This window comes from Pseudorasbora parva, chromosome 19 (genome assembly GCF_024679245.1).
Source record: "Pseudorasbora parva isolate DD20220531a chromosome 19, ASM2467924v1, whole genome shotgun sequence".
NCBI classification, from domain to species: Eukaryota; Metazoa; Chordata; class Actinopteri; order Cypriniformes; family Gobionidae; genus Pseudorasbora; species Pseudorasbora parva.
Window position 1 is genome coordinate 40609367 of NC_090190.1, and position 25329 is coordinate 40634695.

At 37.6% G+C, this 25329-nt stretch overlaps 2 protein-coding genes across 4 annotated transcripts in view; both read right to left on the bottom strand.

Annotated features, from left to right (window-relative positions):
* The window catches only part of dennd3a (DENN/MADD domain containing 3a), a 44682-nt gene extending 32022 nt beyond the window's left edge, over positions 1 to 12660 (bottom strand). For all 3 annotated transcript variants that reach the window (XM_067426046.1, XM_067426045.1, XM_067426044.1), the window contains exons 1-12: positions 12446 to 12660; positions 9889 to 10072; positions 8745 to 9012; positions 8551 to 8666; positions 7017 to 7147; positions 6832 to 6943; positions 6598 to 6717; positions 5881 to 6099; positions 4142 to 4257; positions 3081 to 3236; positions 1975 to 2071; positions 1797 to 1900 (exon numbers count right to left, since the gene is read on the bottom strand). In XM_067426046.1, the coding sequence (XP_067282147.1) occupies positions 1797 to 1900; positions 1975 to 2071; positions 3081 to 3236; positions 4142 to 4257; positions 5881 to 6099; positions 6598 to 6717; positions 6832 to 6943; positions 7017 to 7147; positions 8551 to 8666; positions 8745 to 9012; positions 9889 to 9972 (1523 nt within the window). In that variant the 5' untranslated portion in view covers positions 9973 to 10072; positions 12446 to 12660. The remainder of the gene's footprint in view (positions 1 to 1796; positions 1901 to 1974; positions 2072 to 3080; positions 3237 to 4141; positions 4258 to 5880; positions 6100 to 6597; positions 6718 to 6831; positions 6944 to 7016; positions 7148 to 8550; positions 8667 to 8744; positions 9013 to 9888; positions 10073 to 12445) is intronic.
* Positions 12661 to 14106: 1446 nt separating this feature from the next.
* klhl7 (kelch-like family member 7) lies at positions 14107 to 24915 on the bottom strand. Its single transcript, XM_067425073.1, has 11 exons — positions 24555 to 24915; positions 23601 to 23703; positions 23347 to 23440; positions 22472 to 22596; positions 20837 to 21012; positions 20585 to 20759; positions 20124 to 20266; positions 18574 to 18814; positions 18286 to 18487; positions 16105 to 16202; positions 14107 to 14944 (listed from the first exon to the last, which is right to left on the bottom strand). The coding sequence occupies exons 1-11, from the start codon at positions 24687 to 24689 to the stop codon at positions 14625 to 14627; spliced, it is 1812 nt and encodes a 603-aa protein (XP_067281174.1). The 5' UTR covers positions 24690 to 24915; the 3' UTR covers positions 14107 to 14624.
* Between the last annotated feature and the right edge of the window lie 414 nt (positions 24916 to 25329).

Here is a 25329-nt window from a genome sequence, read left to right on the forward strand (position 1 = left end):
AAAGATTCACTGTTCGTCCCAATTCGCATACTATCCATCCTAAATAGTATTTGAAAATAGAATTAGTATGTCCCAAATCATAGTATGTACTGTTTCTTTACAAAAAAAAAAGTACACTTTCAGGACGTGGTATATGTTGGCGAATTAGGACACAGCGTCAGTCTCTCTAAACCCCGCCTTTCCGAGAGCCTGCTCTGATTGGTTAGATGGCTCAGTCTGTTGTGATTGGTCGACCGAGTGTCAGAAGGCAAACACTCATTAGCATATCTGAGCTTAGTGATACGAACAGTAACGATGGCGCGAGTTTTACTGTATCAATCTCATACTTTGGAAGTGGATTTACTTGGGCAGCAGGAAACAACAGGGATCATATAATGGTATGTTGGCCGTGCCTGTACACAACAATCCTATAATGATAAAAATCCATCAAGTGTTTTTTTTTTTTAATCTCCTTATATGTTTTTCCCTGTCTCAAATCGAGCCGTTCGGCCGTGTGACGTCACACGACCCGACACCCGACACAGTTTCATCTCAGACCCGCCCTGAGTGAGCTCATCACAGTCTGCCATTGTGGATAGGCTGGAGCAGAATGGCGTTTAAGCGGTTGTAGTGTTCTGATCTTGGGTGTAATAATGAACACAGCAGTCATTCTGATTCCTAAATCCGAACCGCTGAAGTGGCTCAGAGTGGCTGAGTTTTGTTTTCGTCAATGTTTTTATGTCTGCGCGAACCGTGAAGCATTTCTCACCAGTGAGTAGTTTGAAACGCGTACACATTTCACGATGAATGCGGCTAAAAGTGGGTAAGTTACATTACGGCATGCTTTCTATGTATGACCTTCTCAATATAATTCATAATCGCTCGTTTATAATGAACAACGCGTTATGGTTATTGTGTTATTACAAACTGTGTACGCCGGTTTTAAAGTTAACGTGGACGTGGTAACTAACATAAGCTTAATTATGTAGATGGTTTATAAATTACTGTCAACAAATAAATAAATCGTGTTTTAACAGTTATTACACTGCATTGATAACGTTAAGCATCACTGACAAGCCGACATTTACAGAAAAAACGTTTTTATTGGCATTAGCTGTAACATCAATCTGTCAATGAACTAATGTAAACTCTGCCTGTTCATAAAGACAGATCAGTGACATTACGTTAAACACCCATTCAGAAACGTCCTGTTTAGCCTTAATTGTCACATTTCGTTGGAGCTGTCGTCTTGTCCCGTTGTCAGACTGCGGTTTATATTGCTAAAGGTGCACAGATCTCCTCAGAGACTTGCGTTGCCATTCTTTCAGCTTTACTGTTGTCAACGGCGACACTCCGTGTGTGTGTGTGTGTGTGTGTGTGTGTGTGTGTGTGTGTGTGTGTGAGAGAGAGTGAGTGAAAACGCCCCACAGAACAGAGGGGCAGGGTGAGCAAAGCTCATTAGCATTTAAAGCTGTATGCACGAGAACGGCTTGCTGAAAACAGAACTGTTTTTGACCAGGTAAAATGAGTGTTTTCCTACAATACTAATGAGAATTTTTTATTAATGTATATTACAAAGTTTTCATTTAGACACTAAATAATCATATTAACTTGTACAAAAATGCCATTATATGACCCCTTTAACATGTCTGATAAATCCATTTTTATAAGCAATTCATGAACTTTAATAATATGCACTGACACGCTAATTAAAGGCATGCCGAACAAGCAATATATATGAAAAATAATGCAGAATGTTCCTTTAATGAATGAGATCTGGACACCGAGAAAGAAGGAGATGGAAAGAATCCATTTACCTCCGGGTCTCGGAGCGGATGTTCAGCTGCATGCGAGTAAATGCGTCATTCTTCCTGTTCAGACGGTCCCGCAGAAATGAGTGGAATATATGAGTGTCTAAAACCTACGAACACAAACACACACGTTTAGTACAGAAGCATATGCGGACTGTAGAACTGAACCCGAGCATTTATTTACCCTTTTGTAAAACGTGTGATCCGTCGTTTCCCTGGACCGGAGGAACTCCTCGCTGTTGAAAACACGATGCTCATAGTTCAGGAAGTCACAAACTTCACTACAGAAAGCAAAAAAAAGAGAGAAAGTGCATTTCAGATCAATCACAGAGCATAAAACAACATCACTGTGCTCAAATATAGGCATGAAAACTGCAGGATGCTTCTGTTACAGAATAAAACCTCTGTAACGTGTGTTTGAAGAACTTTCGGTTCTGAAAAGAAGGTCGTTTACATATTCAAGTTTTCACATTGTGCCTTAACAAGGAGAATCAATGAAAAGAGAGTAATAATCTAATATAATAAATAGAAAAAAACATATTTACATGCAAAGCATTAATTGCATGTTGCAGCATTTTTTATTTTAATATTTATATACTATTAAAGGTGTCATGAACTGTTTTTCAAATTTTTTTATACTGTTGTCTGAGGTCAACTAATGACGTTCGTGTGGTTTTTACATTCAAAAACATCATAACTAATCAGTAATAGGCTATTTTCTACACTGGTTTTGAGGCTCTCTCCTGAACGCTGGGTTTCACTGGGGCGTGTCACAATGGGCGTGTCACTGGAGACTTGGAAGTAAACGCCCACGGCTAGGATTGGAGAAGATTTGCATATTTAATGAGCTTAAGCTCCGCTGTCAGTTCAGTGACATTAAAGAGGAGAGAATGAGAGAGAATTGGCAACCAGAATGATTTTCTCGATCACAGTAAATGTCTATCAAACAAACACAATCACTTTTGTGCTTTTGCCATTTTTATTAGTCTAAATATTTCTATTTAGCTTAAATTTATTTTTATTTCAGTTTTAGTAATTTTAGTACTTCCACTTAGTTGCCAAGGCAACATTTTAGTTGGAGTTTACTAAAATTTTGAGTTTACATTACATTTTGTATTTCATTTCATTTTAACTATAGCTATCATGTCTTGTCAGGTTAGGACACAATGTCAAGGGTCAGAAAGACAGTAAAACATGATCGTGCATAAATAAAAAATTAAGACCTTAGTGGAAAAATCTGACAAAGATATAATATAAAGACACAAGAATCCTCCGATATGAGCTCCAGACCTGAATATGTTGACGATGAGCTCCATGGTGACGTTCAGGATGACGCTGTTGACTTTGTGCTGCCACTGTCTCTTGTGAGCGCGCAGCTCGTTTATGTCCGTTCGGCTGCCGGCGTGACACAGATCCAGATCATAATGAAGCTGAAGCCCTTTGGCTCTACAGAAACACACAAAACACAGCGCTCGCATTAACACAACAACCTTAAACTGAAGAAACAGCACGCCATCTGAACCCTGCAGCTTATGTTTTGGATGACACTGTTTATCTGGCACTATTATGCTCATTACAAGTAATGAAGTTAATTGTGTCTCTGGGCTCCTTTGAGTTTGATGCTTTGTACACAGCAGGATCATGTTCAACACTGAGTGTAAAATCCAGTGAATCACCTCAAATTGAAAACGAGGGATGCCATGATGTGTTCACACAGACACCCTGTGTCAAATGCGTCATTTTCATTGTTAACATATTAAAATAATAATTTCTTCCAATTCTGTTTGTGGTCTCTAGTGGTGGTTTCACTGGATCTTTAAAATATCTGCATGTCAAAAATAATAATAATAATAATAATAATACGTTTTATTTATAAAGCGCCTTTCCCATACTCAAGGTCGCTGTACACAAAATATACACAAAATTGACAAACATATACAATGTAGGACATAAACATACAAATATACAGAGGAGACAAACAATTCTAAGCAGAGAATGATTGGAAATACTGTAAGAAAAGATATGTTTTTAGTTGAGACTTGAAGGAGGATATAGTAACAGTAAAGGAGAACTGCTTTTGTACACAAAAGTTGGAGTTCAGAAAAGTAAGACAGTTATGCTGTTCTGATCATCAACTAATCCTGCAAAACAAAACGTATCATGGTTTCCACAAAAATATGAAGCAGCACAACTGTTTTCAACACTGATAATCATAAATGTTTCAAATCATCATATCAGAATGATTTCTGAGGGATCATGTGACACTGAAGCCTGAAGTAAGGATGCTGAAAATTTAGCTTTGATCACAAAGAAATGATCAATAATCAAAACAGTGATACGGAGTCTCTTACCGGAATAGAAAGCAATCTCTGACGGTCAGTGGCACATCTGGAATATCAAGTCTGTCTAAACTTGAAGACAACACTGTTCCTTGGTCAATGTCTATAAGAACCAGATCATCCGTCTCCTGTAAAAAGTCACAAGAATCTGAGAACTCAGAAATGAGCCAGATGTCAATAACGGCACTAGATCACTGGCTCAGCAAATGAAATGTCTAATGGGGTCTGAAGATGATACATGATACGGCTAAAACAACTAAAAATCTAGATATTTCTCATTCAAATGAATTAATATAGGGTAGAAATTGTGAGTAAAAGTATTTGTATTGTATTATACTGTCCTATTTTATAACATCTCATTGGGACATCCCTCCAAATCCTTGAATTCAGATGTTCATTTTTCATTCCTGAAATTTCCTCACTACTTAATATTTCACGCTCAACTGTTAGTGGGATTATAACAAAGTGGAAGCGATTGAGAACAACAGCAACTCAGCCCTGAAGTGATAGGCCATGTAAAATCACAGAGCGGGGTCAGCACATGCTGAGGATCACAATGCGCAGAAGTCACCAACTTTCTGTCAATAGATACAGACCTCCAAACTTCTGTGGCCTTCAGATGAGCTCAAGAACAGTGCGTAGAGAGCTTCATGGAATGGGTTTCCATGGCCGAGCAGCTCATCCAAGCCTTACATCACCAAGAGCAATGCAAAGCTTGGGATGCAGTGGAGTAAAGCAGCCGCCACTGGACTCTAGAGCAGTGAGACGAGTTCTCTGGATTGACCAATCACGCTTCTCTGTCTGACAAACCCATGGACGAGTCTGGACAATGAATGCATTGTACCACGTGTAAAGTTTGGTGGAGGGGGGTTATGGTGTGGGGTTGTTTTTCAGGGGTTGGGCTTGGCCCCTTAGTTCCAGTAAAAGAAACTCTTAATCCTTCAGCAAACCAAGACATTTTGGACAGTTTCATGCTCCCAACTTTGTGGGAACGGCCCCATCCTGTCCCAACATGACTGCGCTCCAGTGCACAAAGCATCTGTCCATAAAGACATGGATGAGTGAGTTTGGTGTGGAGGAACTTGACTGGCCTGCACAGAGTCCTGAGCTCAACCCGATAGAACAGCTTTGGGATGAATTAGAGCGGAGACTGAGAGCCAGGCCTTCTCGTCCAACATCAGTGCCTGACCTCACAAATGAGCTTCTAGAAGAATGGACAAAAATCCCCATAAACACACTCCTAAACCTTGAGGAAAGCCTTCCCAGAAGAATAAATATGAGGGAAGAACAAAACACTAAATTTGGTTAAGGTATTTATCTGGCAAAATTATTTATAAGGGGTAAATTACAGCTACAGGATATATTTTTCTAAGCAAGAAAAATGTATAGAAAAACAAAAAGCTCAAAGGAAAAAGCAAATATATTGACCACAACATAATCAGTTAATAATATTTCATTGGTTTTCTATTGTTTTTGCATGCGTTTATAATTTATTTGTATGACAGCTTGCCTAAAAATTATGTCGGCATAATTTAATAATACTTTTAATAATACTTGAATAAAGGGTGAAGTGGATGAGTATCATTTTTGGCCACTACCGTAACTTTAACTGTATAATCCTCATTTTCTTTATCCTTAATCCTCATCCAGTAAATCATTAACAGCTGAAAAAGTCATGCAAATGTCATGCAAAACATTTACAAAGGAGTGCAGTCATGCAGTTAACCCAAGTACGATATGAAGCGCCATACCCCTGAGACCTCCTCGAAGTGGTATGTGTGGCAGCCCATCAGGTAGGCTGTAGGTGCCATGATAAAGTCCAGCATTTGGCGTGACAGGACAGGTACGAACGGATGCTGCCAGCGCAGCGGGTGAATGAAGATCATGAAGCATTCGGCGACTAGCGTGAGTTTGGCCCAGTTGGTGGACAGAAACACCACTCTCTGCTCCATCAGGATACAGCTAATGATCTAAGAGGAACAAAACCATAGAGAAGAACATATATGAGCATATGAGTTTATACTGGTGTGGTGTTGATCTAGATAAAAAATGCTTCAAAAATGACTTTCAAAGCCCAAATGTTATTTTATTATTATCTTTATTCTTCTTCTTCTTTTTTCGGCTTTTCCCTTCAGGGGTCGCCACAGCGAATCATCTGCCTCCATCTATTATCTATTATTATCTTTATTATCATTTCAAATTAGCTTTTATTTTATCATTGATTTATATCTCGTCATTTTAGTTTAATAATTAATATTTTATGCCATTTTTTAGTTCAGTTTTAGTTTTTGATTTCCAGTAAGTAATCAAATCTTTCCTGCACAAGGCAACATTTCTAATTTTCATTTAGTTTAAGTCTTTCTTAAACTAAGAGCAAACATTTACATTTTATTTCAGCTTTATTTTAATGAACAAAAATGTATTTAATAGTTTCATTTAGCGATAATGCCCTTGCTAAACCGACTGACCTGCAGGATCTGCTTGGGTTTGAAACACAGAAAGGGCAGGTGAAGGTCGAGGTCCAAGACGGGCCGATCCACATCCAGTCTGGAGGGAAGTTCAATCTGAAGGGGTCTGAGATTAAACACCTACAGAAACATCCAGAAAACCAACCATAAAGTAGGTGACCTTTATAACTAAATGTATAGTGCTGGCTCATGTGAACCTTTCCAGCAGGACGGTCAGGGAATAAAGAGGCTCACCACATGCAGCGGTCCGGGAGGCGGGATGGGCACCAGTGCCAGTTTGGCGGAAAACTCCTTCACCTGATCTTCAAACTCGGACATGCGGGAGGTCTTCAGCTGGAGCAAGAAACTGTGAGAGAGAAAACATTTATAGATAATACTTTATTTCATGCTACAGCTAATAATATGGATTCGGGTCTTACCAGGACAGACAGTCTCTGAGGGCATTATAATATGGATATTTGGAGATGACACATATGCTGTATGTGGTGTACAGGCGCTGGAGTTTGGTCGACTGGTAGCCGTTTTTATGCATCACATTATCTTGTTGGAACTACAATAACACAACAAACATGACAAATGAATTAGTGACTGCATTCTGGAAAGTTATTATATATACATTTAAAGAGTTACTTCAGTGATTTAGCATTACGCTTTGTATTTAAACTGAGTCATTAATGTAGTTGAAATGTGAAATTATTTTTTTTAAATGGTGCCTTCTGGACTGAGAAAAGACAGAAAATGTATTTTTGTCTCATGGGAATGAAAGACAACAACTCCCAGAATGCACTTGCTTCACTGCCCTATGAGGCCACTCCCAAAGCCACCGCTACTGGATTACTGGATCATTTGCCCACTGCGTTCATTTTCATAAAATCAGTTCAGTTAGAGAACAGACACTACAATTAAAAACAGAACGTGTGTGTTCAATATAGTGAGTGAGCTGATTGAGAGTCACGGCACAAGCGCAGCAAGAGTCAGATTACATTCATCACCAGAGCTGAGCTAAGCGCGGGGGCAGCAGTCAATCACAGAGCGTGTTCAGTCTGGAGCATTTTCAGTTTATGCCTTTGGAGGCTTAACTTTCATAGGAATTAATTTGAGAAGTTGAAACACTCACTTTGCTCCGCCGGCCGCTCCGTTTACATGAGTGCTGTGAGAGCGATCCCACACCCTATGGAAGGGTTAAAACATGTGGAAATAGCTCTGATGACGCAAAATGACGATATTTGCATCATTGGAAGATTTTTTCCAGGGTTTCTACTGATACAAAGCCATATGCTAAATCGCTGAAGTAAACCTTTAATGAGCAAGTTCAGAATATCTTTAAAGGACTGAAACATTAGCCTAGAAATCTACACGCACCCTAGCGGCAGCACATTTAATCTGCCCGCAAGTGTCGTCTAGCAACTCTCAATACCCTTCTGAGCTGTATTCGCCTAACTCTTGTCGGACCAATCACATCGTGTATAGAGTTGGTGGGCGGGGCCATAATGACGACGGCCAAGTTGCGTTTGCGTGCTTCTAGTAAACACAGAAACTGGCGAACGGCGGCGGTCTTTCGAATCAGCTTTGACCGCGACTCTGGAAGACTTGGAGTTAAGCTTTTCTCTGAGAAAAGAACAAAGAATGGCACTGAAGTCATTCTTAAGAAGGGAAGATGTGTTCAGAGTTTAGCCGACCGGATACGGCGAATGTTTAATCTGTCAACAAGCTCTGTTTCACCTTCGTTGCTCTGGTTGGTGTAGCGCTATCCTATCGCGTGCAGAGGGAGTTTAAAAGACAACCGTTTATCCGCCCCTCAGATTGAGCCGTCAATGGTGAGTTTCCAGACCAAACAGCTTGATGTGGGTCTGGCTTGTCAAGCTACTGAAACACCTCTTGCATGTTTGTTTATTAACTATTTAGACGAATTTGATGAAGTAGTTATCAATAAGAGTGTTTATGATACCCCACCTGAATAGGTTTGCAGTACTGAGCCACCACCCCATGTGTCTGGGTCCCGAACACATCCGTGAACACCAGGAAATGATAGGAGTCTTCGCCACACTCATTGGTTATTCTCATACCATCTGAAAAAAGACAAACCACACTCTGTTAGAGTTACTGTTAGATCCTGGATTGTAGACCGAGGCGTCTGCGAATGCTACCTGGGAAACAGAGCTGCGGCAGGGCTATGAGGTCGATGTTTTGAGGGACGCTGAGGTCGTCTGAGACCGTTGATCCGTTGATTTTGCCGGAATCGCTGATGGTGGAAGCCGGTCGGTCCCTCTTCTTAAAGGAGCGTCTCCGCTGGGCTCGGCTGAAGGCCGGAGCGTGATCCTGATCCACACCGTTACTGGAACTCTCCTTCGTCACAAACGGTGGCGCGTGAACCTGCAGCACCTCCGCCTCCACCAGCAGATCTTTGTCTCTACTCTGCAGATGTGTGCAAACAACATAAACAACGTTAACATTCTGCATACACTACATACATATAATTATATTTTGGAAACGTTTTATATATATGAACGTGAATATATTCTGTGCAAAAGTCTTAAGGTCCGTTCACACCAAGTATGATAACTATAAAGATAACGTACTCAATATTAAAGAATAGCAGGTCACACCACAGCTTATAGAGAAACGATATTGTTGGAATCACTTTGAGTGATTTCCTTCAGCCGATGAACAATAAAAACACTGACAGCCAATAAGAATCCTTCCTGCTGTAATGAGCTTGAGCATTTAAAGCGGCAGACGCGCTCAAAATAAACAGAATATCGTTAGCTGGTGTGGACGCTAATATAGTTATCTTTATTATCCTTGGTGTGAACTTTTAGGCATGTTATTAGGTTTCTTCAAGTGTCTTTAAGATGTTGCCGCAGCTCTTCTGGATTTAGTCTTTTCAGTTTTTTTAAAGACATTTAAAATATCTTCAAATAGAAACATAAATATTTAAAATGACTACTTCACAATATTACTGTAATTACTGATTTACTGTATTTTTAATCAAATAAATTCAGCCTTATTGCACATACATAATAGCATATTATATATATTATTATTATTTTAGATTATTAAACTAAAGATTACATTTTTTTAAGTACAATTTTGATTGTAAATAATTGCTATTAATAATATTATTAAGTAAACACAAACTTTTATTTTGGATTCGATTAATCGATTTGACAGTACTAACATTTTATTAACATTTTTTTGTTAATTACTATTAATAATTATTAATATAATTTCATACATGAGTTTTTTGCTCAACGTTTTGCACAGAATGAATGTGAAATTAAGATGTCTCACCAGGCACAGCTCTTTCAGACGTTCATTTGATACTCCAGCCACCACACACGCCTCCAGCAGACCAGACGGGCCGTTATCCGCCATCAGGACCGGTTCTGTTCGACTCAACGACCGTCCAGCCACTCACACACAGTTTATTCAGTCTTCAGTCTTCAGCTCCATCGCGGTTCAACTTCCTCCAGGTCTGTTAAAGTGGTTACAAGACTTCAGTTGATGCTTGATCAGGCAGTTTTAGCAGTACCGACTGAGGCATGCAATACTGTTATTACTATTAGTGATGTAATATCTAGAGACCAGATTATCACAGAGACTTTGTGGGGGGTTCCCTTCACATTTCAGACAGGATTAAAACACCTAGGGCTACTATTATATCTAAGGATTCATGCAGATCAAAAGTAAAGTTTGCTCATTATATGGTGCAAAATTTCAGCTATAAACCATCACTATAGAATATACCAGCACATGGATGATGTTTCATGATCAAAAACATCCAAGCTAGATTTTCTCCACTGGATGGTGTCAAAACTAAAACTAAAATATTATCTTTAATTAGATATCTCTATCTTAACACAGTCTGGTTGTCCTCCCACGCCCTGCTGCTTTTTCCATCCGACCAACTACATGGATCGCTCCCAGTGTCAACATCTGCTCCTAGTCAAAATCTGGAACCCGTTCAAACTAACACTAGAGCTGAATTTGAAACTATGGCATTTGTTACAGCTCGATCCTCTCAGGGAGACCAAAGCATGTACTGTACGACGGTAAATGTGTTGTTTTTGCACGACATATTACACAATAGATGCTTTGGTCACTCACTCCAACGCAACACAGACCCTGGTCTTCATGATCCCTGAGTGAAGTCACACAGCGACAGAGAGAGCATTCATACCGCTGGAGCGAGGCTTGACAAAGACGTCAGACCAGTTGGAAAAACCAAGAAAAGTGTCATTCCTGAGCACGTACCTCCTTCCTTCTGTGTAGCTAAACATAATCTAAAACTACTTCAAACTATAATTTTTCTATTTACTCTGGGTGCCACTGTTCTCATAGGAGCACATTATATTTGAGTGAATTTCTTTGACGCACGTCACTGTTTTTAAGTCTTGGCGTCCATTTGTTTGCCGGTTTCACCAGAACAACAACTCGGTCTTTAAAAATGACTAATCTAGCACTCTTATGAAAATATGACAACTAGTCATTTAAATCTGACTTATTTTCAAATTGTTTGTTATAAATAAACATCTCAAGAAAATGTTATGGAGTTCCTAATCAAAATATGAAACAGGGCATTGCTTTCATACATGACTTCTGTAGAGGACACCAGGACTTAAATCATGTTTATCAGGCTTTGGGAGACCCAACAAGTCAATAGGGAAAGAAATTACAATATCAATCAATGTTCCTACAACATATTAGATATTATAATGAAAATGTTTCCAACTATTACTCCCATTTTTACACTTCTTCATTACATGTTGCTCCAAGAACACATTAATACGCAAATTAGATCCATTGCATTGAATGGGAAAACCCACGTATGGCCATTTTACACACTTATGATGCTTATAAGTAAAATAGTATAACAATTAATTTCGTTATATCTTTTATAACAGTTGAGAATCGTCTATAAAACTAAGTTTGGTTGAAAACAATCCTGGAACCTACAAAATGTAATAGTGAATGAAAAAGAAAACTTACTTACAAAGACATTGCATAACATGAACAAAATGTCATAAATAAATAAAAAACAATTCCATTTGTTTCTCATGCTCTGTCTAAACAATGTAATGACATGAAAAAATACAAAAAAATTCTATTTAAAAATTATTTAGTATATTGACTTTGTTTTTCTGGGTTGAAGGAGGCTAAATATGACCCCTTTTTATGAATTAAAAATGCATGACACACCCAGTATAAATAGTCTGCACACTACTGGTCATGTTAATTAGTAAATAATATGCAAGTTTTTATGTTTTTATGCTCTTATGCTCACCTAGGCTGTATTTATTTTACAAAAAATGAAACGAAAAGAAAATACAGTAAAATCTGTAATATTGTGAAATATTATTAGAATTTAAAATAACTACCGGTATTTTCTATGTTAATATATATAGAAAAGTGTAATTTATTCCTGTGATCAAAGCTGAATTTATCATCATTACTCCAGTCTTCAGTGTCACATGATCCTTCACAAATCATATACTGTATATGAACTATTTGTATGTAACTGTACTCGCACTATATTACATTTATCTAACTTAACTTTCAGATGGTTTTGCATAATCTGCGAGATGAGATTTCATGCACTATTTCACATCTGCTCTCGCTTTCTATGACATGCTCTGGCAGCCTCATTCCCATTCATGAGCGATACTGAAGCACAAACACCGACTATAATCAGTTATTGCAATGATTATACACACACGAATGTTGCATTTCAAGCATGTATAATTTAACACAAATGTTACGTGATTGCTCATGTGTACAAAGATTCAAAGTAGCGCAGCAGGAAAGCAAAAAATCATTAAGATGCAATAAAGATTAACAGTAAACAAACCTTCAGTGTCCGCTGCGACTTCAAGTGTGTGTCAATCACTGGTCGGGAGTTATACGTAAGTTAACAGAATAAAGCGAAAGTGCTGCTGTAGTTCATATTCAGTCACAGAACACGCCTCGCTATGAACTTATGAACATGAGGCGGGATAAAGTTGCGGCCTGACCCGTCAAACTCTTTCTGAAAGAGATAAAGCCCGACCCGCAGCTACAACTCTCCCATCCGTTTAGCTCATGAATATGAATGCGGGACTTCAGGCGTTGCTTGGTAACCTTTTAAAGCGTCCATTCAGATAACCTAATTAATATTCATAAGTCACGCCGTCACTGAAACTGGATTCGCTATTTCAACAACTGCACCCGCCTTTTCGGACAATCGGATAGGGCTACAAGACGAACGTCACCGTACGTAATTAATATTAATATGCTAAGCCGTTAACCTAGTAGAATCTAATTTTTTACGGTCTATGAGTAGAATTATTAAAACATTTCCAAATAATTCGCGAACATTATAAAGTACATCTAAATTGTGATGTTTTTAATTGGACCAAGATGAATGAAGATCCATCAATAGTAACTTAAACATTTTATATGTAAAAGGACCGAAAAGGACTTGCCTAGAAAAAGGACTCAACACGTAACTCAATTTTAATGCTAAAGCGCCACCTAGTGTCAATCTTTACTACTCTCAAATTAAAAAAAGATTACTATCATAATAATTATTAAAAAATATTTATATTATTTAGATTTTCTTACAGCACCATGGTATATGAGTATGGAAATAAAACTTGAATCCAACTTTAGTCCAAGTGTCCCTGCTGGACCGAAAAAACAGTCATAAGAGATTTATACATCATCTGAAAGCTGAATAAATAAAGTTTTTCATTGATGTACGGTTTGTTATGATAGGACAATATTTGGTCGAGATAAAACTATCATAAAGTCTGGAATCTGAAGGTGCAAAAAAATCTAAATATTGAGAAAATTGCCTTTTAAGTTGTCCAAATTAAGTCCTTAGCAACACATATTACTACTAATAATATATTTTTTAATATATATACAGTAGGAAATTTACAAAATATCCTCATGGAACATTATCTTTACTTAATATTCTAATGATTTTTGGCATAAAATATATCATTTTGACCCATGCAATGTATTGTTGGCGTTTGCCACAAATATACCGGTGAGACACATGACTGGTAAAGTGCTCAAGGGTCACATATGGCATATTCTAAAATATGTACAATATATCAGAGGCGGACAGTAAAGTATTTTTACTTTCCAAGTAATTTTATTTGTCAAGTATATGCACTTTTTCAGTGTTCTTCTTTGGAAACCGTTTATTTCACAACATTTCAAAACATAATATTGTACTTTTTGACTTTTTAAACTTTTTATGTTTCATATTGAATATCATTTAATACTTAATTACATAAAAAATGTAGTATTGTTTACTTCTACTCAAGTAAAAGTAATTACAATTTAACTAGAGTATAAGAAAAGTAATATTCTGATATTATCCATGATACTTCCAATGAAAACTGAATTAATGTCTTAATTCAATCTTCAAAAATAAGATTTATTTGTAGGCAAAACAAGCATAAACAAGTAATAAACATTCAGAAAGCTTTTTATGAATTGATATTATAAAGAAAAAAATAATTATCAATGAATAACAGATACGTTTATTTTGATTCTCAATAATAACTCATCTCTTACAAAAACTGTTTATTCAAACTTTCCAGCTTGTCTACAACATCAAAATCATAAAATGACCATTATTAAAAAAAATAAAACTTACACATTTACAAGTTTTACACATAATATACACACATCAAAATACCAGTTCTTAATACATAAAACACATATTAGCCCTCAAAATGGAAAAATCAACTAAATGCAGAAGGTGCAACAGTTTCCTAAAAATGGAAGTTCTTCTGCGCCGTGGAAATCTGATCTGAGATCAGGGAACATCAGCCTTCCTTTAGGTGTTAGCCCATAAAGAGTGTGTTACAGCTCGAGAGATCAGAATAATAAAGTCTTAAATGTTTAAACCTGATTGGTTGGATTTGATTTGAACTCTCACCTCTCAGACACAAACCATTATCAGTTATATTATATGTAATGGAACTAACGTCTTGGCACAATATCGTCTGGTTTGCAGTGGTTCTTTATCTCTGTTACATCCGTCCATCGGCCGAGGATGAGGATGAAGAGGCTGAATTCATGTCCTCCTCGTTGGCGCCGCAGGTGTCCACCAGACAGATCAGGCAGCTGGTGACGGGAAAGGCGCGGACTTTGCTGGACACGACCCATTTGTCGGTCTCGGTGTAATACTCCATGATGTGACCCAGACGGCCGACGCCCTGAAAGCCAGCCAGCACGTAGATCACCGAGCCCACGGCCGCACACTTCACCGTCACGCCTCTCCAGGGCATCGGCGATGCCATCTTCCACTCGTTACTGCCGATCTCATAGTGCTCCACCGAGTCCAGACCGCCTGACAAGACACACGGACATTACATACAGAGCTGACCTGAGATCAGTGACTGCACACAGCACAGGCACACTCAAAACGCCTCTGTGCTTTACCAACTGATGCGATTGAGCTGTAATTTCAGCAATCACAATCACAGTAAAACGTGGTTTAATCATAAAAAACAGGCATGCAAAGACCAAGAGCATCTGTTCCACTGTGCGCTTCTACACAACATCTGTCTATCTGTCTGTCTGTCTGTCTGTCTGTCTGTCTGTCTGTCTGTCTGTCTGTCTGTCTGTCTGTCTGTCTGTCTGTCTGTCTGTCTATCTATCTATCTATCTGCACGTCGGACCTGCAATTTTCCCGGAGCATTGCCGGGTCGCCTTCTGTGTGAAAGCAACCACGTCCCGGAATTGATTACCGAATTGAACCCGGGTCGGGGACCTAGTAACATTGCGGTATTCGACCCGGGACGAGCGCTGTGTGAACAAAAGCCGAAACTAATGCCACAACGTGTACGTAGTTATCGTGCGCTTCCTAGAGCTTGTTTTTTCAATAATACAACCCTGCAGTCCCAGAAGAGCTCGTCGGTGTTTTAAACGCAGAGAGTGTTCGTATGAAAATGTTTCCAACTATTACTACTAAAAGAAACTAAAATTAAACAAGCAGAAATGTGCGCAAACTGGACACAAGTCGAGACCACGGAGCTCCTTACTATCCGCGCTGAAGCTGAGATCGCTCGCCATTATACGTCACATCCGGATGTCACGTGTCAACTCGATCCGGGACCGTTAAGCGTTGTGTGTGAAAGCGCACATTACAGTATTTAGCTGGCAGTGTGAATGGACCAAATCTAGCGGCCCGGGAACAAATGCCGGGCCGCATTATCCGTGTATTTGCCGCAATCGCAGTGTGAAAGGGGCTTATCTATCTATCTATCTATCTATCTATCTATCTATCTATCTATCTATCTATCTATCTATCTATCTATCTATCTATCTATCTATCTATCTATCTATCTATCTATCTATCTATCTATCTATCTATCTATCTATCTATCTATCCTGTCCGTCCGTCCGTCCATCCATCCATCCATCTATCCATCCATCTATCCATCTATCTAAAGACTGATTCCAAGGAAAATATATATGGGCAAGAGACTTATGAAGATGAAAACATACCCAGTGTGTTCTGCCCGCCGACGGCGTATATTCTGGAGTTCACCACCACCAGACCGTGATTCTTACGGGCCTCGCGCATCCCACAGAGAACCCTCCACCTAAACACACGACACACACACACACCAACAAATCTGGGTCAGGTCCTGATCTGCAACATTGTTACAACCCCTTCTACTGCATTAAGTAATTAAAAAAAACATTAATTTTAATATTAGAAAGTACTTGGCAAATGGATTAAGACGTACAAAAACATTTGACATTATTTGACATTTGACACAAAAACACATTATTTTTTCAGATTTTTAAAAATGTTTTTTAGGAGATATAAGTATTTAAATAAAATTGTTACATCTTTCACATTTGACATTTTCCATCTGAGATTTTATGTTAATATTTCAATAATTAAAAAAATAAATGTTGACCTTCATGGATCTCTGATGTCAGTTAATGTCACATGACTTACATTTAACAAATAAAACTATTTTTAAGAAAGAGTAAATTATTTATTTATTTCAACTGTACACTTTTATGATTTAATTCATTATTATCTTTTTTACCAACTCACAAACCTCAGTTTGGGAAACCCTGACTTAGAATATAATACAAAAATCCTATTTTTTATTATACTTTTCTATTTGTTTTGTTGTTGTTATTTACAGAAAAGTATAGAAAAGAGCTACGTTTTTGCAGTGTTGTTATTGTTAACTAAAACTATTAAGTATCGTTTTGATTAAATGAAACAAATATGAAATAAAATAAATAAAAAATACATGGAAAACTTTTAACTGCAAAAAATACATTTAAGAGAAAGTACTAAAATACTAATATACTAACTATAAAAACTAAAACTGATATAAAATAAACGAAACCTAAATAGAAATATAAAAAATGTAATAAAAAAAACATAAAATAAATACTAAAACTGCAATTAAAATGAAAACTGAAAATCTAACTATAAAAAGATAGTAAACTATAAAAGCTAATTTAAAATATTTATAAATAATATAATGGTAAATTAATGATATAAAAGTAAAGTAAATAAAATTTATTTAAATAATACAATATAGACTGATCAGGCGTAACATTATGACCGATGAAGTGAATAACACTGATGATCTCTTCATCACGGCTCCTGTTAGTGGGTGGGATATATTAGGCAGCAAGTGAACATTTTGTCCTCAAAGTTGACGTGTTAGAAGCAGGAAAAATGGGCAAGCGTAAGGATTTGAGCGAGTTTGACAAGGGCCAAATTGTGACGGCTAGACGACTGGGTCAGAGCATCTCCAAAACTGCAGCTCTTGTGGGCTGTTCCCGGTCTGCAGTGGTCAGTATCTATCAAAAGTGCTCCAAGGAAGGACCAGTGGAGAACCGACCACAGGGTCATGGGCGGCCAAGGCTCATTGATGCACGTGGGGAGCGAAGGCTGGCCCGTGTGGTCCGATCAAACAGACGAGCTACTGGAGCTCAAACTGCTCCAGAAGTTAATGCTGGTTCTGATAAGCCCCTTTCACACTGCACATCGGACACACAATATTCCCGGAGCATTGCCGGGTCGCCTTCTGTGTGAAAGCAACCACGTCCCGGGATTGATTACCGAATTCGACCCGGGTCGGGGACCTAGTAACATTGCGGTATTCGATCCGGGACGAGCGCTGTGTGAACAAAAGCCGAAACTAATGCCGCAACGTGTACGTAGTTATCGTGCGACTCCTAGAGCTTGTTTTTTCAATAACACAACCCTGCAGTGCCAGAAGAGCTCGTCGGTGTTTTAAACGCAGAGAGTGTTCGTATACAAAAGAAACTAAAATTAAACAAGTAGAAATGTGCGCAAACTGGACACAAGTCGAGACCATGGAGCTCCTTACTATCCGCACTGAAGCTGAGATCGCTCGCCATTATACGTCACATCAGGACGTCACGTGTCAACTCGACCCGGGACCGTTAAGCGTTGTGTGTGAAAGCGCACATATTACGGTATTTCGCTGGCAGTGTGAATGGACCAAATCTAGCGGCCCGGGAACAAATGCCGGGTCACATTATCCGTGTATTTGCCGGAATCGCAGTGTGAAAGGGGCTTTAGAAAGGTGTCAGAATACACAGAGCATCTCAGTTTGTTGAGTATGCCTACATTTTCATTTTTTGGGTGAACTATCCCTTTATAGTGAGGTGTGTCATACGTACTCTTCAGTGTTAGGATCGTAGACCTCGCAGTCGTTGAGGACTCTGCCGGACACGTTGTTTCCCAGACTCCCTCCGCAGACGTAGATGAGGCCGTTGGCTTCGACTGAACCGTGACTGCAGCGCGGCATCAGCATATTGGGCTTCGTCTGCCACGTCTCCGTCCGCGTGTCGTAGCACTCGAACAGATTCAGAGCTGAACTTCCTGTCAACCCCATAAAGATTTGCTTTTCATTTTCTCTTCATCAAACGTTCAAATCCAAACCTACAGGACGGTCTGGACAGACTCACCCACTTCGGACCCTCCGGAGGTGTAGATCTTTCCTTTAGAGGCGCAGGCGGCCAGACTGTCCCGTGGATTCGGCGGGCCGAGTTTGGAGTACCAGCTGTCCTTCACCACGTTGTAGCAGTCCATCCGTTTGATGGGGAAGAGCTGAGAGCCGCCCAGGATGTACACCACATTGTCCCAAAACACGGATGTGGCGTCCCGTCGTTTCTCAAAGGGGCAGCGAATGTCCGTCCAGCTGTAATCCTGAAACACAGATAACTCTCTGTGATGCTCACAGTTTGAGATTGGAGGATCAGGATTTTTTTTTTAAACTTTATAGAGACTTTGATTACATGAACTGAAAAATGTATATTCATTATAAGTATCATGACTTTATGATTTATTTGTTTTAATTTTATCATTTTAAAAACAAAACCTCAACATTTGTTTATCTCAGTCCCAGTGGTTTGTGACTGCAGGATCATTTTTTTAATGAAAAATATAACTAAATATATTTTTGTATTGTTTTCATGACTTTATGGATTTTATTTATTTTATTATATGGATATTTTTGTAGCAAAAATGTTAGCCTGGATGCCAGCCGAACTTAGCCCTGCCCACAAAATTTTTAGGTTGGGCGGTTCGGTCTGGCATCGCTCCATAGAGGAGTAATTATCTCCAAACAGAAACTGACCAATGAGATCATCAGGGCGGGCTTTAGACGATGACGGACAGATGATCAACAGTAACGTAATCATCAAGTCATAAAAGGGGCTTGGGTTATATTTGTTCGAATCCTAAACGGAGAGCTTGTTTCTATCTGCATCACCTTCACTGTTTCTCTCAGAAATGATGATCATGTTGGGTAAGTACTCTGTGTATCAATAAATTATGTTATTTCTTAACAACACCGGCAAAGATTGTTTATTACAGCGCACGTGCAGACAGGGTTGCCAAGTTTTTTCAACAAAACCCGCCAACTACTAGCCCTAAACAATAGCTTCTTGGGGGGTTCTCCGGGGGGAAAATGTGTGTTATTTTGGCAAGGTTGCTGCTAAAATTCGCACTCATGGGTCTATATATCACATAATAGTAGCTTCAACCCGCGGACATAGAAAACAACCCGCGGAAAAAAACGCGGACTTGGCAACACAGTGCAGTTGAGCTCTGTTGACATTTGACAATGCGTCGCTCCGTTGCTCTGATTGGTTGTAGGTCTGTCCAATTGAGGTCTTTCCTGGTTGGGTTGAAACACGCCCCATAATCACAGCCCAATGGAGCATCAGACTCATATTCTGACTAGAGCTGAGGATGGCCACGTCAGACATTATATACTTACTAGAATATAGACGTCAGGCTAGCAAAAATGCTTATTATTAAAAAAATAAATTATAGAGACTTTCATTACATAAAGAGGAACGTCATTTTATGACTTTTTGATTTTATTTCTTTTGCAATTTTAACATATTTATTGTAAGAAAAACACAAAATATTAAATAAAATAAAATAATATATAAATATTTTCACTTTTTCGATGGCTGTGGATCTCAGTCCCAGTGGTCTGTGTCCGTACCTTGGGGTTAAAGTAGCGGCAGGACTGCGGCTGCGAGCCTCCGAACAGGGCGATGCGGTAATCGTGTTTCTTACGCCGGGGTCGACTGCTCTCGCCGAGCTCCTCACGGTCCTCTGGAGACAGGAGATGATAGCGCATCCCACCTGAGAACACACACACACAATTATTTGTTATTTATCTTCTAGGAATACATTTAGATGATGAAAACTAGGAATAATTACATATATTTATAAAAAACTTATATGAAGAATTATATGAAATTATGAATGGGTGGCTGTATGTATGTATGTATGTATGTATGTATGTATGTATGTATGTATGTATGTATGTATGTATGTATGGATGGATGGATGGATGGATGGATGGATGGATGGATGGATGGCAGACTGGATGGATGGATGGATATAAAAAAGCATTTGAATAATCTTAATAATTTCTCTGCTAATGTCCTGGTAACTCACAGATGACCATCTTCAGGCACTCGGGGTTGTCCTGGATCAGCGGTTCGGCCTGGACGGTCTTACTGAGGAAGTTTTTGGAGACCAGGGGGAACCGAACCTTCCCCAGAATGTCAACGATGAACTGCTGTCGATTCAACACGTCGTACTTCAGCCACCGCACCGCTGCGTCATAGATCTGCGGTCACACATCAACATCAACATCACTCACGCCAGCAAACCCCGCCCGTGACCCAGCGGCCCGCGACCTCTGACCTGATCTTCGGCTCGGACCGTCAGCGTGTCCTGCTGGAGCAGGTGTGTCACCTGCGTGACGTCCAGCTGCAGGAACTCGTCCATCTTATAGACGTCTGTGAAGTGCTGGTGGATGAAATCATCGGCCGCCACCTTCAGCTCAGGACAGTTCAGACACTCGGCCAGTGCGCTGATGCCTTACGGAAGACAACCAATCACAACAGCCGTTATAAAGATGCACAATACTTCTCTGACCATTGCATTTTACACCATTGTTTACATTTTTAAATGTAAATTATAATTTGTAAAATTTTACCTGAAGCTTGTAAATTTTTAGATTAAAGTTTTAATGTTAACATTCATTTAAAATTATTATAAATATCAGATTTATAATATCAATAATAGTAACCTACAAAACTACCTTAATAAATGACCTGCAATTAATAGACATAAAAAATCAGAAATAGAAATGAAATAGACATGAAAATATATATTTTTTTATCATATATCAAAAGTTAAGTATAAATATTTTAAATAATTAATTATTTAAAAATGTTTTACAATTAAGTAGACATAAATTTGCCTATTATATATATTTTCAGTTGATTGTAATACATTATTTTTTAGTATTTTTTACGTAAAGTATGTAAATATTTATAATTAACACATGTAAATATTTAAAACTACATTATTACTAATTTTATATTAATAAATTAATATATAATAATGTAATGTATGTAATTAATACCTTTTAAGTTTATATTTAAGGGTATACTTAAGGCATTTTAGGTAATGAAATATTATAAAAATTTACATATTTTACATAAAAAATTGTAAAAATAATGTCTTACAATAAACTGAAAGTATATAATAGGTAAAAAATAATTAAAAATCGTTTATTAACTAAAGTAAATATAATGTATAATATGTTAATAGAAATACAATGGAACAAATGAGATATAAAAGTTAAATAAAAATACATTTCAAGACAACTGTAAAAGATTTATAAATATAAATATTTGAAAATATTTTATTATTAAGAAAATATGCATAACATTGTTTACAATTGTTTTATAATTAAAGTAAACATAAATGTACCTGTTATCCATTTATATTTAAGTTATTATTAGACACTTTTAGTAAAATGCATGTGAAGTTTATAACGATAACACAGAAATTATAATGCATATGTTAGAAATGCCATATTTTAGATTATATGATCTCATATTACATTATAATCAGATACCTCATATTATACGATAAATATAACGATCTGTCAGATATAATATCAGATTTATATAATACATTTGAACACAAATTACATAAACATATGCAAGAATTTTTTGATTACATTTTTATTTTATTTTTAGTAAATCGTATCCATTTATATAAATGTTCAGTATGTAAAGATATCGCAGACAACATGATGCATATGTTAGATAAGCCATATTTTGTTATGCATACGTCAGATATTTCATATCATATGATGCATATATCAGGTATGTCAGATATAATTGCAGATTTATAATACAGTATGAGCAATAATAAATCACAGAAATATATAATTCTCTTGTAATTAATAGAAATTGAATGTGGATAAAAATACATTTGAGGACAGTGAATGGCAGAAGTTTTGCTCAGAGAGAGACGCCTCACCCAGACAGTTGGTGGCGTCCACCTGCTCCTTCAGGAAATCCACACACATCTTCTTCACCGGCTCAATCTGGTACTGGTTAGCGGCGTTCAGCAGAGACTGGACATTATTACTGTTCACTGAGATTCTGAGATAAAGCCAGAACACAGAGAGCAGTTACTTTAATAGAAATGTGTGTACGATATGTATTTGTATTATACACTATATTGCCTTTATATGCTCATGAACTTTACTGCCATCCCATTGTTAACCCGTAGGGTTTAATATGGAGTCGGCCCACCCTCTCTAACAGCTTCAGCTCTTCTGGGAAGGCTTTCCTCAAGGTTTAGGAGTGTGTTTATGGGGATTTTTGACCATTCTTCTAGAAGCTCATTTGTGAGGTCAGGCACTGATGTTGGACGAGAAGGCCTGGCTCTCAGTCTCCGCTCTAATTCATCCCAAAGCTGTTCTATCGGGTTGAGCTCAGGACTCTGTGCAGGCCAGTCGAGTTCCTCCACACCAAACTCACTCATCCATGTCTTTATGGACCGACGCTTTGTGCTCTGGAGCGCAGTCATGTTGGAACAGGAAGGGGCCGTCCCCAAACTGTTCCCACAAAGTTGGGAGCATGAAATTGACAACCCCACACCATAATCCCCCCTTCAGCAAACTTTACACTTGGCACAATGCAGTCAGGTAAGTCCAATTCTCCTAGCAACGGCCAAACCCGGACTCGTCCATGGGATTGTCAGACCTTGATTTATACACCTGTGGCCATGAAGTGATTGAACACCTGAACTCAGCGATTTGGAGGGACGCCCCCAATACTTTTGGCCATATGATGTATGTATTAGGTATGTCTATACAGGACACTAGACTGTCTTTATTTCTGTCTCACCGTGCCGTGTAGACGAACTCCACTAGCAGCTCGATGATCTCTGGCTCTGCTCCTCCAAGCTCCACCTCATGATTCGTGGCCTCCATCATACTGGCTGCACATGCAAAAGCATCAGGATTGATCTTACATGCTTCTATGAGCAACTGGAAACATCTGTATGATTAGCTAAACCAGCTGGAGGAACATCTACATCTGCTTTAACCATTATAACAATACTAATCTGTGTAAATTTAGATTACTCAAGTGTTTCTCACATGTGAACATGAGGTTGAAGAAGTGGCTCGCGGCGGCCAACACGACTCTGTGTGCCAGGATGTGCTTTCCCTCCACTACCAGGATGACATCACAGAGGATTCCCTGAGCACAGGTCAAAGGTCACGCAGGCACAGGCATGCATAGATAATATTTATTGCATTAATTAATTTCATCTCAAATTAATTTATCTCGTTACAACAATCATTCTGTAGTGTCTATTCTATGTTCTGATCAATACAAAAAAAATTGCAACTAAAAATAAAAATGTATAAAATAATAAATAAATATGTAAAATATACGTGCTTTTTAACATATTTTTAAATAATAAAATATTTTACATATTGATTTATTTATTTTAAAATAATAAATAAATTATTTTTAATAATAAACATGTATTTAATTATATCACATAATATCAGATTTATAATATTACTAATAATGCCCCACAGAAAGATTAAAGATTATAATTTGTGATTAATATAATATAGAAAAAAGAGAAATATGCATGAAAATAAAAATTAATTTTAAAAATGTAAGAAATAAAAAATTGTAATTATTTCTTTACGTAGTAGACATCAAATTATATCTATTATATGTTTAATAGAACATAGAAAAAATAGAAATAGAAATTAAAAATATTTAAAAATCTTTCACTATTTAAAAAGTAATCAATGATAAAGATTAAATAAAGTAAACATGAATTTACCATTTTTTCAGTTCATGGTAGACATTACTTTTAGTAAATTTATATCGCAGACGATGTTAGACATCGCATATTTTATTATGAATAAGCCTATGTCAGATTTCTCTTATTATATGATGCATGCAAGATCTCATAATACATGACGCATGATGGGTATTTCATTTTATATGATGAATATATCATATACGTCAGGCTATGTCATGCATATGTCAGATACGTCATATTATGTGATGCATATGATGATATTTACCTGTTTCCTCAAGTTATTCATCACTCCCATGATATTGGACAGTAATCTGAACTCCTCTTTGGATGCAATCTTCTTCTCGCTTTTCTTTTTGGGCCCTACTGTCTTCTCGCATGATGTGGAGGCCATGCTTATCATGCTTTATTGTGTATGATTAAAACGTTTACTCAATAAAAAAATAGCTTTTCCGTGTGGCTCAGTGTTTGTGAAAGAGCTAGGAATGATGTGAAGGAAGCGACAGGATTCAGGATTCATGATGGCCGCCTGCGAATGGATAGAATAAAAGTCCATATACATTTTAAAGTAAAAACAAATATTTTAAAAAGACTAAATAAATGGCTCATTTGAACTCCAAACAGAAGATTTTTCAGTCTCTTTGAGTAGTTTAAATACACTAATAGGTTAGGGGCAACATTTATTTAATAATGATAAGTTTGTGTAGGTTCTTAGCGGTTCTTAGTAACAGGAATGATGTGAAGCAAGTCAATATTGCCACGTGTCAAAATAAAAGTCCCACTTCAACAGAAAATACATTAAGATTCGGTAATCAATTTATTAAGATTTAAGATTTATTATTTATTTATTTTATTTCATATTTATTTTATATGTTGAATATATTTGTATAGATCTTATAGTAAATGAGTTATGGTTATTTTCTTTTATAAGATTACAGATCATTTAAGTGATTTTAATGTAATTTTTGGTTTTATTGGTTAAAGATCTGATATAAATACATATTCATTTTGTTACGTAAATTGTTTGTTTTTAACATTTTTTA